General features: G+C 39.9%; 1 protein-coding gene and 1 long non-coding RNA gene across 2 annotated transcripts in view; one reads left to right on the plus strand and one right to left on the minus strand.

Moving 5' to 3' along the window:
- Positions 1–12,946, plus strand: part of LOC124867826 (slit homolog 1 protein-like) — a 97,127-nt gene extending 84,181 nt beyond the window's left edge. Inside the window, exons 32-38 of the mRNA XM_047364464.1 lie at positions 620–848; positions 929–1,059; positions 7,411–7,565; positions 7,668–7,879; positions 8,005–8,129; positions 8,265–8,473; positions 10,217–12,946. Of these exons, the coding sequence (XP_047220420.1) occupies positions 620–848; positions 929–1,059; positions 7,411–7,565; positions 7,668–7,879; positions 8,005–8,129; positions 8,265–8,473; positions 10,217–10,479 (1,324 nt within the window). The 3' untranslated portion in view covers positions 10,480–12,946. The remainder of the gene's footprint in view (positions 1–619; positions 849–928; positions 1,060–7,410; positions 7,566–7,667; positions 7,880–8,004; positions 8,130–8,264; positions 8,474–10,216) is intronic.
- A 2,294-nt stretch (positions 12,947–15,240) lies between these two features.
- On the minus strand, positions 15,241–18,999 carry LOC124867859. Its single transcript, XR_007038163.1, has 2 exons — positions 17,992–18,999; positions 15,241–17,932 (listed from the first exon to the last, which is right to left on the minus strand). It is a non-coding gene; the product is annotated as an uncharacterized LOC124867859 (long non-coding RNA).
- Between the last annotated feature and the right edge of the window lie 2,457 nt (positions 19,000–21,456).

Genomic DNA, 21,456 nt, shown 5'->3' on the forward strand with positions numbered 1-21,456 from the left:
TATTAAGCGGAGCATTGTAGAGAAACCTGTAATGCTCCACTAGTGAAAGTAAATCTGTTGGGCTTCTTCTTGGCACTCAGACAACTACTGGACTGAACAGGACACAAAAAAATAAATAAATTTATTGTTATCGCAATATCACTGTATGGAGTATGCATACTGCAAAGTCCTACCTGGGCTGCTACAGGTTTTAGCTATTATTTAAATACCATGCATCTAGGCTCTCTGTGCATGTAATATATGTGGCTATACTTGTTTAATAGAGCATTACAATTGTCAGAAGGTAAAGAAGTGGTAATTTGGTAAGTCAAACACATTTATTTAATAAAATCTTGTTGAGATTGAAGTACAAATCAAGTTTTTTTCTAGTTGCTAGATAGCCTATTTATTATTTGGGGTACATGTTTCCAAGGAACCCAAAGCAGAAAGACAATAAAAGTTTTTGCTTATCTTTTTATTTGTCTTATGTCATATTGCATGTTTTCCTGATATTTCTGCAGTTCCTTGATATGAGTACAAGCTTCCAATTGACAATAGAATACATTGAGTGTATTTCTAATTTCTGAACAATATTTCACCATTGCAGCAAATTTCTTTCTGATATATCTTGGCTCCTCAGTGGCACGTTTTGTGAGGTCCCAGATCTTCAGCTGACACCCTGCCACCTGGCCAAGTGTAAGAATGGCGCCGCCTGTGAAGACAAGTTGGGGACTGCAATCTGTCAGTGTCTGCCCGGCTTTGAGGGCCAGGGTTGTGAGAAGCTGGTCAGCGTTAACTTTGTCGACAGAGATTCTTATGTCCAACTTCAAGATGTGAAAAACTGGCCTCAGTCTAACATCACATTGCAGGTAAGATAAAGCCTGTGTCTGGAGACACAACACTTCAAATACCAAGCATATATTGGTGTGTCTGTTTTTGGCTACTTCAGGTGTCAACTGCAGAAGATAACGGCATCTTGCTCTATAATGGAGACCATGAGCCAATCGCTGTAGAGCTCCATCAGGGCCGTGTAAGAGTCACCTATGACCCTGGGAACCAGCCTGCCTCTGCTATTTACAGGTAGATACATGTAACACACAGACAGATGCAAGAATCCAACCCTGAGCAACCAATTACAGGAAGGAGTTGATAGTGTTAGTTTCTAAAACTAAAACTAAAATAAAGTATATCAAGAAGTTGGCTCTTAGTCTGCACTCCCAGTATGCTGGCTGTTACTGAGGGTTGGTGATTTGAACTACTGGTTATCTCATTGTCCGTCAACACAACCCTGAACACCCACCTTCACCATTTGGCCAGGTTGGTATCATACCCTGCTGCAATGGCCTGTTTTTTTGAAAATATATTTCCAAAGAAAACAATCGTTCTTTGGATGAAGATGCTGCAAAAATTAACCAGCTATTTACTTTCCCTTAGGCCGGTTTTTCAGAATTCCTGCTGTAATTTCATTCCTATTAGGCAGTGTTAAACATACTGAGTAAACAGTGTGGTTATTTGAGGCTTATCTGCTGTAGGGCCACAGATTAGGCCTGTGGCAAAACCCAGTGTTTAATTACAATGTCCGATGTTTGTAATTAAAGCTCATTACTTTAATTCATTTAGATGAGATAAACTGATCATCAATTTGATTTCATGCAGGACTGCAGAGTGCTTTTGGCTTGTCTTTGGTATCAATTAGCGAAGGCTTTAAATTGAAACAACTACTGGATATGAAATCAAGAATGAGCAGTTTACAGGTTTACTGCAGGCATTTTGCTTCTGTAGAAATCACAGAATGTAGTCCTAGAAACATAACATTAGAAAAAACGAACATTAAATAACAATGCTAAATCTGAGATTAATCTCACCTGTTGTATTAGCATCCTAAAATAGTTATTTTTCAATTAAAAATATTAACTATTGGAAACTAGATTTTCCTTCAGCCTGCAATAAAAAGTGATTTGCAGACAGTACATGATGTTACTAATTTAAACATTTATAGCATCTTATAATAGAAATAGGTTGGTAAGCATGGCTAGTATTGCCGCAGCAGTCTATGTACTCCCTGGAGAATGTAGATCCGTACCTTAATTTAATGCCAAACCCATCATGCTCCTTGACAGAACAAAGTTGTTAACACAACCTGGTAGAGCTATAGTATAGTGCAGTCACTAACTGGAAAACAATTGCTTTTCGTGTGTATGACGGGCCAATCAGGGTTTAGGCCAGTCAGGCTGAAAATCAGCTAATTCCAGTCAACCGTTATAAAGACTTTGAAATAAATTCACTTTTTATTGAAGTAGCTTAATCTTACACTATAAATGTTTGAAAATTATAATCTTTCATTTTTGAGTTTATTTTTTCCCTGAGGGAAAATGGTGACCACTAATTATTTTAAACAAACTTGCTGGTGCCACACTTACAGTTTTACTCAATTGCCAAAACATGTTTCTTGAAACCATCAATCCATTGCTCTAAACTGTAATCACAAAACATAATTTTCAAACTACATTCACAAAACATTTTCCTGCAAAACCAAATTATTGTTTCGAAACAGTTCAAACAGTACTGTTGTTAGATCAGACCCCTTGTCAACCAAACACCACTGAACGGTCATCACACACAACACTGAAAAACGTAAAACACAACAATCACATCATAAAGCTTTTAAAATAATCATTATTGCGCAAAAAGGAAAACGCATTTTCAGAACAAAACTCTTGTTTAGAACTTGTAGACAAAATAACAAAGACATTATAAATAAGTTGAGACACCAGTGATTAAATTAAGTTTCTCTTCTGCTACCTGTCCTCACCATTATGCATCATTGTGCAAAATGTTTGTAGTGGATGGAAAATATGTTTGCATGTTGTGTCTAACTAGCTGAAAAGTACTTAAGGTTCTACCAATTTCTATAAATGGGTTTAGGGCACTGAGCCTTAGCTTCAGACCTTAGGTTCAGAGTTTAGTGTTTTAGCAATTGAGAAAAACTTTAATTGGACCCCAAACAATTCCCATAAACTAAATGTTACTGAAGTATTTTAATGTATACTCTACTTTCTAAACTGACCAAAATATCTACAAACCTTTATTTAACAATCAATTTTCCCTGTTTTCTTTTTGTTCTAACTATAACATAGGGCCATATTTCTCTTAGCCACTGTTCTAATGTAGTTCAGATGTGTGTTGATCTTAATGAATTATGAAATGACTTCAGGAGACTAAATACTTCCCCAATGTTTTATATGCTATAATCAGAGAAATAATGAAAAGGTTTAAAGCAGCTGGACCGTTTTTGTCCTCCTAAGGCCTTGGGAACCTCGTTGTAGTGTATGGCAGCCTAAAAACTTTAACATAGCAGGAGATTTTAAATAAAAATCTGGTGGACTGATAATGTATCATCATTGGATCTTTCAGAAGGATAATGATGCAAAACATTAACATGGGAATTGTTGACTGGACACAAAATCAACCTTCATAGCCCCTAGAACTAAGTCCTATAGAAAACCTGTGGGCTGAGCAGAAGTGAAGAGAACATTGGGGAGGACCAAGACTCTGGATGATCTATAGGGGTGTCCAAAGTGGGGCCCGCTTGTGTCCCTTGGAATATTTGTGTGTGGCCCCCAAGCGCAGCTCATGTATGCTACAGATTTGGCCCTCCAGCAAATGGAGTTGTTGCAGACCGATATTTTTTAATGTTGTCTTTGTTGCTGGGAATAGATTTAAATTACGTTCTACAACAATAAAATATAAAACCTTTCACCCAAAAAGTGAGAAAACTGCATTTCCTTTGTTAAGGCAAACGTCTGGGAAACTTGTTTAGACTTAGAATAATTTCTTTTCTACTTTGTTTCTTTAAAATATTTATTCATTTATTTATTCATCATTTATTGCTAAGCAGATGAAAAGAAAATTATTTACCATTAAATAATTTAGTATTTTGGTTAAAAGGTTTTTCTATCTAAGGAAACCCAGCAGATTGCATCCAGTCAGTGACTTGCAGCATTCACTCCTCCTGGATGAACATGTAGAGACAGTGGACAGTCAGTTGCATTGACTTTGGAGCAATCCCTCATACTGAGCATGGATGTAGCGACAGTGGAGAGGAAAACTTCCTTTTAACAGGAAGAAACCTCCAGCAGAACCAGAACCAGGCTCAGTGTGAGCGGCCATCTGCCACGACCGACTGGGGGTTTGAGAGAACAGAGCACAGACACAAAGAGAACAAAGAATCACTGATCCAGGAGTCCTTTCTATGGGAAGGAAATGTAAAACATTGATGGTTATAGCTCCTTTAGTGGCTTCATTTAGGAGAGAAAGATGGCTAAGCAGATGAACTCTGAGCCAGTTTTCATGAAAGAGAACATACACAGTCACAGTAGAAGCTCAGCCAGTAGCTATGACTATGTCTAGAAGAGACAGAGTTGAACACTGAAAGACAGGGCCAAGTGTGTCATATGTAAAAGGCTGAAGCATCTCTGGATGCTCCAATTTTGTGAAAAGGTAGAGGGATGTAATTTATTGTAGGGCTTCTAAAGATTAATAAATATATTGAACAGCATAAGACACACTGATAGCATTTGTAAGAGGCTATGATATTGGTGAGCATGTTCTTGTTACAGCTAAGTATGGTATTTTGTTTCGATCCGCTGGAGCCCTAAGCAACCTTACAGATGGCTGTAGCATAGTGGGTGTGCAGCTTAGTTTAAGTTGGTGCATGATCTTTATTGTAGCACAGAGAAAGAATCTTGTATTGTTTGAGAAGGGACTGATGAAACCCACCGTCTTTGTGGTTAGATTAAAATGGCAGATGCTACCAAGGGACACTTGAGACCACTCAATCGGGTGCTAAGTGCCAAAAGGTTCAGAAGGTTTATTGTTGAGGAGGAAGTTACATGTCCAGCTGGAGCATTCACACACTCAGAAACTCTAATTTTCTAAGGATGCAGAAGATATATTATATAAAAACAGCTTGAAAGATAAAAGCTGCTTTGTTAAATACTCTTTCAGATCACTTCAGGATATAAACAATTGTGTTTTCATGCCCTTTAGAAAGGTTTTTTATTTAAATACAGAAATGTATCTAAATGTGTATCTGTATCTGTTTCTGTGATCTACCAAGAGCTTTTTACCTTTTAGTCAGCAATGTTTTTTTTCTGGCCCTACTTTAATAAAGGTCCGAAAAATTTTATTTAGTTCCAAACTTCTTGTTCAAATGACAAAAGCTTTTTGAGTTTGAACTTTCAATAAACTGTGTGATGTTAGTCTGAAGTATGAAGTTCCCTCCCATCATGCTGAAACTTGCATAATTAGCACATTTAAAGTGCATGGGTTAGGGTGGCCTTTGCTTAGTCTTTTTACACTACCTGAGCAGAAATACACTGCTCAAACAAATAAAGGGAACACTCAAATAACACATCCTAGATCTGAATGAATGAAATATTGTCATTGAATGCTTTGTTCTGTACAAAGTTGAATGTGCTGACAATAAAATCACACAAAAATCATCAATGGAAATCAAATTTATTAACCAATGGAGGCCTGGATTTGGAGTCACACACAATTAAAGTGGAAAAACAAACTACAGGCTGATCCAACTTTGATGTAATGTCCTTAAAACAAGTCAAAATGAGGCTCAGTATTGTGTGTGGCCTCCACGTTCCTGTATGACCTCCCGACAACGCCTGAGCATGCTCCTAATGAGACGGTGGATGGTCTCCTTAGGGATCTCCTCCCAGACCTGGATAAAACCATCCGCCAACTCCTGGACAGTCTGTGGTACAACGTGACGGTGGATGGAGCGAGACATGATGTCCCAGATGTGCTCAATCAGATTCAGGTCTGGAGAACGGGCGGGCCAGTCCATAGCTTCAATGTCTTCATCTTGCAGGAACTGCTGACACACTCCAGCCACATGAGGTCTAGCATTGTCCTGCATTGGGAGGAACCCAGGGCCAACTGCACCAGCATATGGTCTCACAAGGGGTCTGAGGATCTCATCTCGGTACCTAATGGCAGTCAGGCTACTTCTGGCGAGCACATGGAGGACCATGCAGCCCTCCAAAGAAATGCCACCCCACACCATTACTGACCCACTGCCAAGCCAGTCATGCTGAAGGATGTTGCAGGCAGCAGATCTCTCTCCACGGTGTCTCCAGACTCTGTCACGTCTGTCACATGTGCTCAGTGTGAACCTGCTTTCATCTGTGAAGAGCACAGGGCGAATTTGCCAATCCTGGTTTTCTCTGGCAAATGCCAAGCATCCTGCACGGTGTTGAGCTGTGAGCACAACCCCCATTTGTGGACGTCGGGCCCTCATACCATCCTCATGGAGTCGGTTTATAACTGTTTGTGCAGACACATGTACATTTGTGGCCTGCTGGAGGTCATTTTGCAGGGCTCTGGCAGAGCTCCTCCTGTTCCTCCTTGCACTAAGGTGGAGGTAACGGTCCTGCTGCTGGGTTGTTGTCCTCCTACGGCCTCCTCCACGTCTCCTGGTGTACTGGCCTGTCTCCTGGTAGCGCCTCCAGGCTCTGGACACTACGCTGGCAGACACAGCAAACCTTCTTGCCACAGCTCACATTGATGTGCCATCCTGGATGAGCTGCACTACCTGAGCCACTTGTGTGGGTTGTACAGTCCGTCTCATGCTACCACGAGTGTGAAAGCACCACCAACATTCAAAAGTGACCAAAACATCAGCCAGAAAGCATAGGTACTGAGAAGTGGTCTGTGGTCCCACCTGCAGAACCACTCCTTTATTGAGTGTGTCTTGCTAATCATCAAAGATTTCCCCCTGTTGTCTATTCCATTTACACAACATGTGAAATTAATTGTCAATCAGTGTTGCTTCCTAAGTGGACAGTTTGATTTCACAGAAGTTTAATATACTTGGAGTTATATTGTGTTGTTTAAGTGTTCCTTTAGTTTTTTGAGCACTGTATAACATTTGTTCTCTTGGTCCAGAAAGTCTTTAAAATATGATTGGTTTCCAAAATTATTGGGTGGAGATTTGTTGCAAATAAACAGTGGGATGAGGGGTCTTTTTGTCTCGATTCCAGCTTCCTCCTGTGACATGTTGATGTGACCCTGGGCATGGTATTTAACCCCACCGAGTTGTGTTTTGGTGTTTGAATGTCTGTAAAGGGCTTTGAGTGCTCGGTGACTAAAAGGCATGATATACATACAATTTAGTTTATTTATAGAGCACCATAAATGTTGTCTGAAGGCACAATATTTCAAAATGATGTACCCCTTCTATTGTGCCCATTTAACTCTGTTGACATATGGATTCTAGATATTTAAATAAATACCATTGCCCACAAGGGTCATAATTAAGGGTCTGAAATCTTCCTGTTAACAATGTATCATTTGCAAGATATTATTTTCTATGTTGTACATTGCAAAAATGAAACTTTACTCCTTTTTTTGTAGTGCGGAGACAGTGAACGATGGGCTTTTCCACACGGTTGAGCTGGTGACCTTTAATCAGATGGTGAACTTATCTGTGGATGGAGGAGAGCCAACAACTCTGGACAGTCATGGCCGCGGCCAGCTGGTGACTGGAGAGACACCACTGTATGTGGGAGGTAGGAGTGGGTGCACGGTTTCATTCCTTAGCTCAGACAAAAGCATTTCTGTTAAAGCCATCACAGGTTCACAAGTATACCCATTGTGGTGTGTCTTCCCAGGTATGCCCGAGGAGGTTATACCAACTTCTAGAGGGCTCTCTTCTCAGACCCTCAACACATCCAGTTTCCATGGATGCATCAGGAACCTCTACATAAACCATGAGCTGCAAGATTTTACCCGCAGCCAAATGAAAACAGGGATAGTGCCAGGCTGCCAACCCTGCCGCAAACTTTACTGCTTGCATGGCATATGCCAACCTAATAGTGCACAGGTAGAAACACACAGTAGGCCTACAATTGTGCAATTCCTCATAAACAGCAACACCATACTACGCAACATGTTAAATTGAAGCTTTTTTCAAAGTTTTGGATGAAGTGAGTTAAACCTGTCCCACAGGGTCCCCAGTGTCACTGCCAGCCAGGTTGGACAGGACAACACTGTGACCAGCCAATCACTGTAGGCCTTAGTGGAGTGGATGTTGTCACCATGGCAAATGGTATCAACCCATGTGAGGGCAACAAGTGAGTGTGGATTTTTTGGCATCAAAATGAATTTCAGATCTTCATCATCCAGAACATAAAACCTTTATACTATTTTCAGATGTCATTAAAACCATGTAAAATAAATTAAGTAGTGACAAGTTCATTCACTTCCAGGTGTGTAAAGGGTGAGTGCATTGTGTTGGATGCTCAAACCTATCGCTGTGAATGTGAAAAGGGATACAGAGGTACGCTGTGTAACCTTAAGGAGGAGCCTGCAGGTTCTTGCCAGAGGCTGCAGTGTCTGCATGGCCAGTGTCAAAAGACAGAGGATGGAGAGAGCTGTGTTTGTGAGCAGGGACAAACTGGAGAGAGCTGCAATATAGGTGAGACTTAGTTATGGATCAGTACCAGTAATGATGTGTAAAAACAAGGGGGGGGGGGTGTTTAGATGATATTTATGAAAAAAAAAAATGCTGATTTGAATGTTCTCTTGAATGAATGATTTGGCTCTGAATGCTTTCTAATTGTTACACATACAGTGCCTTGCAAGTATCCTGTTGTCATTGAACCATTGTTTTTCTACATGCTGGTGACACATTCAGAGAACATTATTGCCATTTCTGCCTGGCAAAATAGCTCGTAGAGAGTGTTTATGAAGCTCAATTTTCAAGTTTTGACCCGGCCATTTTAACACATAAATATGCTTTAGCCTAAAACATCCCTTTGTAGCTCTGGCTGCATGTTTAGGGATGTTGTCCTGCTGGAAGGTGAACCTCTGCCATAGTTTTGTTGTGGAATTTTCTTATCAAAGTGGGTAGAAGTTGACTCACAAGAAGAGAAAATCCGGACTTTTTCTTTATAAGTTTCATTCAAAGGCATTCAGCGTTTGAAGACCCTGTCACCGAGCAAGTCAGTTAGGCAGAGCCCCGATCAACATTTACACACAGTATTTATACCAAACATGACAGTGTTGTCTCAACTTCAAAGAGTCTGTGTTTTATGACCCAGACCCTCCTTGGGTTCAGAGGTGACAAAGTTATCTAGGAACAGACCTAACTGCTCTTTCAAAGGCATCACCCTAAATGATGGGTCTTAACCACTAAACTTCTGATAATGGCTTTTACAGCTTCCTCCTCTAACACAGATGTTCTGAGGAGTGAGGTAACCTAAAGGTCATACACTTTGGAACACTTAATAAAAGTATTTCCATTACAGTTTCAAATCTGTTGTCCACTCTAACAAGTTTTCCTCCAGGATGTTACTGTATTTAGCTCAATCCATCTTCCTATTAACTCAGAATAGCTTTCTAGACCCTGCTGAAAAAAGCATTCCCCCAGAATGATGCTGCCACCACTGTGTTTCGGGGGATGGGGTCTTGCCGCTGATGCGCAATACAGAACAGTTGTGTTTATACTGACATTAACGCAACAAGGTATTGTAGATATCCATACGAGAAGGGACATGAAAATATCTTCTGTGGAAAACCCACCCACACCCCCACCTTCATCGGACAAATAGTCTGTCAGTCAGGGTTAAAGTATTCCTGAACTAAATCGTTCTTTGGGGGCTTGCACTACATCCTTACTATAAGCTGTGGTGGTGATGCAACACTTACTCTACTCTAGGGATATGATACTTTTCGAAAATCTTTCTGAGGTAGTCCAAAAGGCATTTTACAGGCTTTACTGAATTCTTCTCTACTTTCCTGTTTTGCTTCACTATTGTCCAAATATTTTGCTATTGGCCTGCCAAAAACTGGCAGCTGCCTTCAAGGTTCCACAAGCAAACCAAACTCTTACTTCTTTTGGATTACGGCTCCTTTTAGCTGACATACCTTTGGCAGAGTTGGCAGCCATCAGTCTCTGCTAGTTGAAGTAGGGAAAAAACATTTAGAGGTATAACATTATTTCAAATGGTCAAACTCATTGATATCTGCTTGTTTGATTGTTAAATTTGGATTACATAACTGCCTGTCTGCAATATGCTATACATTTAGTCATTATTAGTATGTTCACAGGCTGCTCTGTTTAGCATTTTTTTGTGTGTTTCTCAAGCAAAAGTGTAAGATGTGTTTTAAACCACATTTGGAGCTTTTCTTAACAATGATGGTGTGCTCACATCTGCAGAGACCCCATGTAGAGGTGAGCCAGTTAGAGACTACCACCAACTGCAGCGTGGCACTGTTCTCTGCCAGACATCAAAACCGTTCTCCTGGGTTCAATGTCAGGGTCACTGCCGAGCTGAAGCCAAGCGGGATGTCGCCGCTGCCTCCTGCTGCGCCCCTCTGAGGGTCCGGCGGCGGCGGATTACCTTCGAATGCGACGACGGGACCTCGTTTACACAGGATGTGGAAAAGCCTGTGGAATGTGGCTGCAAGGAGTGTTTGTAGTACCGTGAAAGGGAAGTGCACACATACCCACATGTAGCTGCACACAGTTTGAAATCCAGTACCCAAACCCAGCTCCAGAGGTATACTCGCCGTAGGATTCTACCATACATTTTGAGTGTTTTTTTTTTTTTTGTAATTTGCACACAGAGGCAGTTTTGTAACATAAGACATTTCCTCATCAACGAGTCAACCTCATCGTCATGCTCCTCCTCTTTGCCTGCAGTAGCAGAACCTGTGTTCTAACTCCCTAACTCTCACACATTAATAATACATGTATGTGTGAGAGGTAAAGTCCTGCTCTCCATTATGCAAACACACACCTGATTAAATTGGTTTGTATTACTGGTGTTAAGGATCAGTAAAGTGTCATTGTTTACCAGTGTTTCTTGCATTCTCTTCACAATTTATCTGCAGTGTGAATGTAAGCATCAAGTGTCCAGCTTGTTATCCTTCAAGATGTGAGTGAATATGTTCATTAGCAGCAGGTTTTGTGTGGTATTACACATAACAACGGTGCAGATGAGTTTATGTAACACTGAAATTTAATTGCTGGCATCTGTCTGACATTATTTGGTGAAATTAGCAAGAAGTCAGACAGACAGAATGTGCTGTGGGCAAAATCTGTCTTGTTACCCAGAGATGTTTCGAACATCTGTCTTTTGCTCAAAACATGTTGTTTCTCCGCTCAGTTCAGTTTAGGAAGCAGCAGACAATTATCTGAAGATATAGTGGTGGAAAAATGTTGTTGCCAGACTACGCAGCCACACTCAGACTGTAAATCATGGTCTTTTATTCAAAGCCAATGTGTTCTTCACTGAGGCAGTTGGTATGGCTGAATTAGAAAGGAAGTAGATCAGAGTCCACTTTCTACACAGTAGGGATGAGAGACCAACCTCCTTGAGGAGAAACATTAAACAAAGCTGAAGTAGATCACACATTTTTTTAATGGTCTACCTTACATTAGAAATAAACATGTTTACAGCATGGTATATTAACTGTTTCTGTGTTCGTAATTATTTTGTCCTTGCATGACCGCAGAATACCAATACATTCTTAAACAACACACCAGAATGAATGATCATGCAAGGGGCCATGATGCATTCAAGATCACAGATCAATATTCTATTGGCCATATGCTGACCTTGAGGCTTCTAAGTGTCAGTTTACAAGATGGTGACTGCGTCTAAGGTCCTATGTTGGACAGGCTATATAGACACACTTTTCCTACCAAACAGTAACAGCATGCCATCATGTATATTACTGAATACCTGATTGAGTTACCACTCTTACATAAACAATCACTTCTAGCTATAGCTAAGGCCCATTAAAGGTTTGGGTTCTGAAAGTAGTGCTGATTAAAGCCGATTTCTCTTTAAGAACTAAAATATAAGAAAGCGATTCAAGTATATTTTTCAGCCTTACTGTTGTGAACATTAATTATTTATATTAGGAGCAGAGGAAAAGTCAGGTCTCCTGTATGAGAGAGACCAGGCACTATAAAACAGGGTTTAAAGACAAAATCACTAAGGTGACATTTTAAACTGTTTTTAGCTAATCGTAGCAATTAGAGCAGCTGGCAAGGTTACTAAACTGTAGTCTATATGTGCTCCCAGCATTAATGTAGATTCTTACCTCTACTCTGTTATTTTCAAAAGACCAACATTTCCAAATCCAGCATGTTCTATTACAGAAAAAGGTTAAAAATTTCAACAGATAAAATAGAGCAACTTTGTTATAATCCCTTCAGCCTATCTGATAGCCTGAATAAACCACGGACATGTCTCAACATGTTGCAGAAAACATTTTCCTTTTAAACAGCTTTTTACACCTCTGTGCTTCCTCTGACTTAATTGACACTAATAATAGCTAACTTTTAGTCTTCTTCACTGTGTAACAGCTTCCACACCAAAGAGTGTTGTTGACAGTGTGAAATGCTGGCGCTTACATATGAGGTGCTCCGAAAAGGTTGGATTGGATTGTAGAGTTTCCAGTCAGGGCCAATTAAACTGACAATGGTCCCATTCTCTGTTTTCCCACATCGATATGAAACTAAAACATGAACCCAGAAATTTAAATAATAAAAAGAAGTTTAGCATGAGCTAAACTGTGTACATCAGGGGTCTCAAACCCGTGTCCTGCAGGCCGATATTTTGTGGCCCTTACCTTGATATGAAAGTTTATTGTTAGTGTGGCCCACGAGATTTTATGAATGGCCCTTTACAGCATTGTGTGTGGAGGTCCCTTTATTGTGCAAACTAGAGCTGAATGAACCTTCCAGTCATAGAAGGGTATATGGCGGGCCATTGGCTGGTCTTGAAGCAAGAGAAGACTCATTTCACAATTCCAATGTTCCGTTGACAATGTCACTGAGGGGAGTGGACCTCCAACGGAGCAACTCAGCCATCTCTACCCGCCTTGTTATACAGGTCCTTCTCAAAATATTAGCATATTGTGATAAAGTTCATTATTTTCCATAATGTCATGATGAAAATTTAACATTCATATATTTTAGATTCATTGCACACTAACTGAAATATTTCAGGTCTTTTATTGTCTTAATACGGATGATTTTGGCATACAGCTCATGAAAACCCAAAATTCCTATCTCACAAAATTAGCATATTTAATCCGACCAATAAAAGAAAAGTGTTTTTAATACAAAAAACGTCAACCTTCAAATAATCATGTACAGTTATGCACTCAATACTTGGTCGGGAATCCTTTGGCAGAAATTACTGCTTCAATGCGGCGTGGCATGGAGGCAATCAGCCTGTGGCACTGCTGAGGTCTTATGGAGGCCCAGGATGCTCATCCAGAGTGTTTGGTCTTGAGTCTCTCAACGTTCGCTTAACAATATCCCACAGATTCTCTATGGGGTTCAGGTCAGGAGAGTTGGCAGGCCAATTGAGCACAGTGATACCATGGTCAGTAAACCATTTACCAGTGGTTTTGGCACTGTGAGCAGGTGCCAGGTCGTGCTGAAAAATGAAATCTTCATCTCCATAAAGCTTTTCAGCAGATGGAAGCATGAAGTGCTCCAAAATCTCCTGATAGCTAGCTGCATTGACCCTGCCCTTGATAAAACACAGTGGACCAACACCAGCAGCTGACACGGCACCCCAGACCATCACTGACTGTGGGTACTTGACACTGGACTTCTGGCATTTTGGCATTTCCTTCTCTCCAGTCTTCCTCCAGACTCTGGCACCTTGATTTCCAAATGACATGCAGAATTTGCTTTCATCCGAAAAAAGTACTTTGGACCACTGAGCAACAGTCCAGTGCTGCTTCTCTGTAGCCCAGGTCTGGGGAATGTGGCATCTGTGGCCCATTTCCTGCACACACCTGTGCACGGTGGCTCTGGATGTTTCTACTCCACACTCAGTCCACTGCTTCCGCAGGTCCCCCAAGGTCTGGAATCGGCCCTTCTCCAAAATCTTCCTCAGGGTCCGGTCACCTCTTCTCGTTGTGCAGCGTTTTCTGCCAGGTGTTTAGAGTTAACTTGTTGATTCAGATGATTAGGTTCATAGCTCGTTTAGAGACCCTTTTAATAATATGCTAATTTTGTGCGATAGGAATTTTGGGTTTTCATGAGCTGTATGCCAAAATCATCCGTATTAAGACAATAAAAGACCTGAAATATTTCAGTTAGTGTGCAATGAATCTAAAATATATGAATGTTAAATTTTCATCATGACATTATGGAAAATAATGAACTTTATCACAATATGCTAATATTTTGAGAAGGACCTGTATAGTCAACTGAACATCGATATTGGCTAGGACATACAATACACGCTGCTAGGACGTACAGCGCCCGCTGCATCCATGGAGTTAATATGGAAAATAAAAGCCAAGCCAAGCTCTGCAATGATGTGACATTCATGGAAAAATTATTTAAAAAATATTTTAGGTGAATGAAATGTACTGAATAATTTGTGGAAAAAGATTTACTCTTCAAATCATGTTACTCCATTGTAAATATCTCACACAATAAACATTACAAATATATTTTTATACAATGTAATTTTTTTCACTTTCTATGACTACCTTTACAACAACAACATGGCTGATAATAAACAATCCGGTAGCAGTCGCCTTTTTTGCGTTCCTTATGCCGGTACTTTCTATCATCTACAAATGCCATAATGCCCATGTCATCATGAAAGACAAGAACACCAAGTGCAAAAAGAAAGGTGAATGCTGCTGCACTGTTCTCATCGTACTGTTGTTGTAGAAAGAAGGAGCGGATATGACGCAGAATGCTGAAATGATGTTCTCCGTGCGTTGCTGGTTAACTAAACACTTTAAACTTTATTTAGAGAGCGAAACCAAGTGAAGTTAATAGATATCTTGTCACACTGCGCTAATCATGCCCCACAAAGAGCACAAAGAGCCCTGATGTGTCTGTACCTTATGCGGCCCAGTCTCACCCAGAGTCTGCCTTCAGTGGCCCCCAAGTAAATTGAGCTTGAGACCCCTGGTGTATTTGAAAATTTGAAAATAAAGTTAAACATGAAACTCTTTTATCATGCTGTTGTTTAAGCTCCTACAGTAGTTTTCTAGCTTTTTACTTGTACAAGGTAAGAGTTTCTTCCTTCTTTTTGGACAAGCTGACAATGAATCAGATTAGATACAAATCAGTTGCCATGTTGCCACCAACCCACAGCCATAATTTAAACAAGTATTCCAGAGTTTTCTGTGGACATACATGACTTCCCTATGGTAACACAGCTTGCTAGATGTCAGCAGAGTGTGTAACCATCTGCAGCTGTCAGTTTATCAGCAAGTCATTATATATTGATGAATCCACACCAGCATTGAGGGGCAGCTGCCGCCTTGTTTCACCTTGTCCCTGTTGACGAGTCCATGCTGAAGGCTAAAGATGACAGAGTTCACAGAGAGGTAGTCACAGCGCTGCTCTCCCCACGCTTTAAATTTGCAGAGGGGAAAAAAACGTTCAGTCTTCTGTTTGAATAGTTGGCAAGAGTCAGGACATAATATGTTGTGACTTAGCTGTTTGAAGGTTGAGACTTGGTTAATAACTAGTGTAAAACTGGTTACAATAAAGGTGTATCAAATATTTGAGCTTTGAAACAAACAATACAGTTGCTTTCAAAAATGTTCAGAACCCTGTTGGAAAACCAGATTTTGATGATGTAAAGAACTGAGTCCACGATAAATGCTTTCAAAACTTTCTGCACAGATCATGTGACATACATTCTGTACAGTTCAGCTGGAAAACATAAAACACTGTTAGATAATAAAATGATAAAATCAAAAAGCTGCAACAACTTGGTTGCATAAGTGTAAACTAAACTAATACTGTGGTAAAACATGTTTTGTTCAGTTTCAGCATTCAATATAGAAGTCTGTCAGCATCACACATATTGACTAGGTAAAAAAAAAATCTCCGTATCTCTCAGATTGTGAGGGCATCTCCACAGATCTCTTTTGTAGCAAGGCCATCCCAAATCTTTACCTTTCGTCTGCTGAAGCCACCTTTGGTTGTTTTCATTCATGCCTGAACAGTGATTCTGAAAACAAAATCCATCTTAATCTTCACCTTTCTAGAAAACACATGAAGATTTATGGTCAAAACAGACTGCGTTCTGAAACATTTCATAATTTCATTCACACTGCCAAAATCCTATGTTTTCTGAAGAAATGTAAGCCCAGAGCATGATGGTACCACCACCATACACGTTGGGTAGACACTGCTCCACATAAGGCCATTGTCAATACTTTTGGTCTCTTTTTTCTTACTTTTCTTTCTCTTGTTATGATGTGGTCACGATATTGTCGGCTCTTATTGCTCCACAACCTAATAATAACACCGAGACGCCGATATCCATTATTATTTCCGTTAACAGTGTGCTGCTATATGATGTCTACATTCTCGATCTCCACATGCGGGGCGTTTTGGCGTCGTGACCTATTCAGATTGATGTCTGATGGCGGTCGCAATTAAATAGTAGTTTAAAAAAATCGGAATTGAGCATCAAGACCTGCATTGTGAACGTAACCTTAAAGAAATGTCAGATTTTCCTTTTTTTGTTTGTTTCTTCTCCTGACTAATACCTTTATACAATACGATCCATTTGGAGCATAGTAACTCTGCATACTGCGTCTTTGGAATGCAAGGATGTCAGGAAAATACTACTTGGACAGCTGAACTTTATTTTTGATTATCAGATTCACTGTAATTTTAGCAGGTTTGAATTCAGGAAGAATGATGAAAAAAAATCCTTCAGCTAAGTATTGGTTTAAGGGTGCACACACTAATGCAAATAGGTTATTGCAGCTTTTTTGTTGTTATAGTTTTACAGGATAAATGTTCATTTTATTCTTGGACTAATTCTTTGGTTACTTTGGTGTCAGGGGCTCTTTCAAAAGCCTCTGACACCAGAGGCTTTAGAAATGTATGGCTAGTTTATTGTTACACTTGTTCTATATCAAGAAAAACACCCACACTGAAGAAGCTGTGAGTAGCATGTGTCTGTCAATTCATTTTTAATCACAACAGTATTGTTAGTAATATTTGACCATTGCCACCATCTCTCATACAACTCAAATAAATTCCCTTCCAGTTGAGAGTGTTGCCCTGCAGAGGAAATAAATGAAATTGTAGATGTGGGGAATAATAAAATCTTTACAACTTTATCATATGTTGCGTTTTCCGTCGATCAATGGTTTAAGGCTTTTAAAGTCAATTGTTTTTTTTAATGGAATTTAGCTACAATGAGTCCAGCAAACATATTTGGATTATTTGGTTTATTAAGAACAGAGTTATTTTTGTGTCAAGGAAACTAAATGTAATGCCCAGCTGGCAGCTCCAGCGCTTGTCACTTTATTTGGCACCATCTGCTAAAGATGTATAACAAAAAACCTTATTGTAGTAACATAATCTCTCATTTTAGAAGAATACAGCCTTGAATTCAAGTACATTTATTCAGTGGGGATAAAATCCTATTAGCGAATAATTGTTCTTTTATCAATGGCAAAATTATTGTCACCCCAGCTGTTAATATTTTCTACAGCACCTCTTTTGCAAGAGAACAAAACATTATAGGAGACTGGAACAGACAGAACCTTCTTTGAACCTCCTTCTCTGCACAGTCTTTAAATCATCCACAGTCCTGGGTTAACTCTGATGTTCTCTTCTTTTCAGCTCAGCCCACAGAATTTAGGCCTGGGAACTGAGATAGCCAGGGAAGGTTGATCTTGTAATCCTGTTAAAATGTCAAGTGACAACCTATTTTCAGTTTTCTGTCAAAGTCTAACAGATTTTTATTTAAAGTCAATATCTCATGAGGTTTGTGATGCATGCGCTGTAAAAAGTTCCCAGGGCCTTTGGAAGCGAAACAGGCCCGCAGCATCACAGCTCCTTCACTATACTTAAGAGTGGACATGCTTTTCCACATATTTATCATTTATCTCTGGCCAAGCCCACCTGAAGTTTCTGTTAGACTAAGGTCTTAAGTAACAGAGACTTCAGGTGACCAAGCCCACCTGAAGTCTCTGTTACTTAAGACCTTAGTCTAACAGGGAGCTTTGCTTTACCTCCTTTACCTTCCTGCTCACTGTACCTGATAGCAGGATAAATTCAGCATTAGTCCCCATCCAGCCTATATAAAATAGACCTCTATGTCAGGTAACATTTTTACTAAAGAAACATAACATCATGGTTTCCTTATAAGATGTTCCTGAAAACTCTGTCAGCCTGAAAAAAATAAAAGATTAATTCAAACATGTATTTAGGAGCTGGCTCCAAATATTTGAGTTACTTGTGAATTCATTATTTCTCAAAATGTGTTTTAATCCACTGAATAAATCTACTCAAATCAAAACCTGTATGTTTCCGTGTGAAATTTTGGTACTGCAATAACAGCTACATTCATCTTTACCAGGGGTGTGTGGATCCAAACAGTAGGAGAGAAAGAGCGCAATAATCTGATTCCTGGTGAATGTATAAGAATGTTCTCACAAGTGTGGAAGTACAGCAAACTCTTCCTGTCTGTGTGATTCATCCATGAACAACATGCAGCTTCTCATTGTGAGTGTCACTGTATACCCCTTTTTTGTTTTTTCTCTCCAATGTACAAGTAAAGCCTGTGAATAATCATGTCAATGCCCTGTTAAACTGTAGCTTTTATATACATAATGTCATGGTATTTATATTGATGTCGAACTAAAAAAAGAAAAAAGTGATATGAAGGTTTAACTTGTTTTGTATCCATTTATCATGAACTGAAATCCAGCTAATGTTAGTATTTGTAAGATAACTGTAGTACTTGTACACACAGTAACCCCTTAACAGATTGTGTTGTTATATGCTTAAGATGATTTTGTTATATGGTTCTTCTATGTTTAAGGAAATGTCAGTGGAATTTCTATCTTAACCTGTTATCCTGACCCAACAGAGGGCGAAGGAGATAACATGTATGTGTGTAGTCTCTTCTGATTGGCAGGCAACAGTTACTGTTTCTCTTTCGTATTTATTTAAATAAAGAGTTGTTTATTCTTTGTTGCTCATTTTTCAGTTTTACCTTGACACCTTGGATTTCTTGTTTCTCTGACCTTTGACCTATCTGCATCATAGCTAAGCTGCAGCCAGGTTGAGGCAATGGCTGGTCTTAGAAACATGAAATATCTTTTTCATGTCAAATTTCCATCCCTTTCCGGACTCAAATATCCAGAGTTCTCCATCCTTTTGAACTCATTTTACAAGTATAAATAGAGAACTGGTCTGTAAATTTATGGCAAATATTTCTACTAACCAGTCTTTAAATATGGAGCCTCCAAAAACAAAGTGGATGGAAAGACAGATAGATGAATACAAATGCAGAATTATTTTTGTCATGTTTGTTATTATTTTTGGATACCTATCCTAACCTAAACAATCTTTAAATCAAATTACATACTTTTCCAAACTTTGTTAATCTGTGTAGGAAACCTGGAGTTACAGTCTGAGAGTGGGGTTGACAGAACAAGTAAAAGAGGAATGGGAAAGATGGGTAGATGGAGGATGCTGAGAGACATGGGATGGTGATCAAAGACAGAAAGGAAGGATGGCTGGAGAAGAGAGAGAGAAGGGAGATGTCTTACTGTGAGGAGTACGAAGAGGTGGGGGTGGCTCTCTGAGGCTGAAGCTGTTTAATGAAACAGTGATTTATGCATCCCTCCATAACCATAAAACATAAAATATACCCCCATCGGCTGTGACTTTCCTCCCCCACCAAACACACACACACGGAGTCAGAAACACCGTCCAGCTGGCTCTCCAATGAAAGCTGCTGAATCTTTCCATCACCCCCTCCACCTCTGCAAACCTTCTTCCACTACCATCTTTACCCCTTCCCCCTCACATTTCCTCTTCTCTGTCTCTCAGAGCTTTAAAGGAGGATAAATTCATGACAGCAGCACCAACCCAACCCCCCAATTCTAATAAAGCCTCCCCTCCTCTCTTTGACGTTCTGCTGCACACAAAGAAGCAAAGAACCTAATTCAAACATAAATACATCATTTGCTCTGCTCCCAGTCAGATGTCATTCTCCAGGAGAGTTTTCAAAAGCAAATTGAATTATGTTTATCTTACATTGATGTATTGAAGCAATTTTGACAAGTAAGACATCCTGCACTAACAGTGCATTTACTGAAGCATATGTGACAACAGCCCTATACTGCTGCTGCCTCAAAGAGCAAATGAGTCCGGGGAGCTTTAAGTAAAACATCAAGCTGTCTTCATCACCTCTTAATGTATGCTCACACATACTGTGTTAATATAAACCGCACACACTTCCTAAATTTAGCCTTTAGGGTTCTGCTGTAGCTGAACATTCTGCTGTGTCAGGTGAGATGGAAAAGAACTCTGTAACATAAGTTGGAAACATAAAATGAGCAGACACACAGGTTGCAGCCTCCACTACGCAGCATTGATGAGGAGGACCTGATTTCACACATCTTGCTTTGCCTTTCTCTTTGTAAATAGACCTTTTTTGTTCAAGCTGGGACTTTTGCTGGGACTAGGCATCAGCATGTTATCACTCTCACAGAATGCCAAAGTTTAAACTGTTTTATGTCTACAAAATTTTACATCATACTTTCCTGTAGTTTAAAGTTAGCCGCATGATGAGACATCAGGCTGAGAAGAGACTGGAAAGAAAAATATCTGTCATTTTGTTTTCACAAATAAAGGTTTCACAAATCACAATAATGAGTGGAGAGAAAAACAGTTTAGTTTTAATTTGTCCATATATAATATTGCAGTCTGTCTTACAGCAGATCTGAAGAAGAATGTGACTTAAAACACTCTGTTGTTGTAGGACAGTCTCATGAAGAGGATGCTCAGGGTTCTCCATAACGTTCTTCATTTTATGAAGAATCCTTCTTTCCACAATGATCTCCAAAGGTTCCAGAGGAGTCCCCAGAACAGAGCCAGCCTTCTTTATCAGCTTGTTGAGCTTTTTTAAGTCCCTGGCTCTGATGCTGCTTCCCCAGGAGATGATGGTAGAAGAGATCACACTTTCCACAACAGACTTATAGAAGATGTGCAGCATCTTGCTGCAAACACCAAAGGACCTAAGCTTCCTCAAGAAGTACAGTCTGCTCTGTCCCTTCTTGTAGATGGTTTCACAGTTGCATCTCCACTCTAGTCTGTTGTCCAGGTGAACACCGAGGTATTTATACTCCTCCACCACCTCCACTTCTTCTCCCATGATGGAAACAGTGTTTGACTTATTCCTGTTTCTCTTAAAATCTACAATCATCTCCTTTGTTTTATTCACGTTGAAGATGAGATGATTGTTTCCACACCATGCCACAAAGTGGTCCACCACCATCCTGTACTCAGCTTCTTGTCCATCTCTGATCCACCCCACGACTGCAGAATCATCCGAGTATTTCTGCAGATGACAGGAGTCTGTCTTGTACTGGAAGTCTGAGGTGTACAGAGTGAAGAGGAATGGTGAGAGTACA

The sequence above is a fragment of the Girardinichthys multiradiatus genome, chromosome 5 (assembly GCF_021462225.1).
Source record: "Girardinichthys multiradiatus isolate DD_20200921_A chromosome 5, DD_fGirMul_XY1, whole genome shotgun sequence".
Taxonomy (NCBI): domain Eukaryota; kingdom Metazoa; phylum Chordata; class Actinopteri; order Cyprinodontiformes; family Goodeidae; genus Girardinichthys; species Girardinichthys multiradiatus.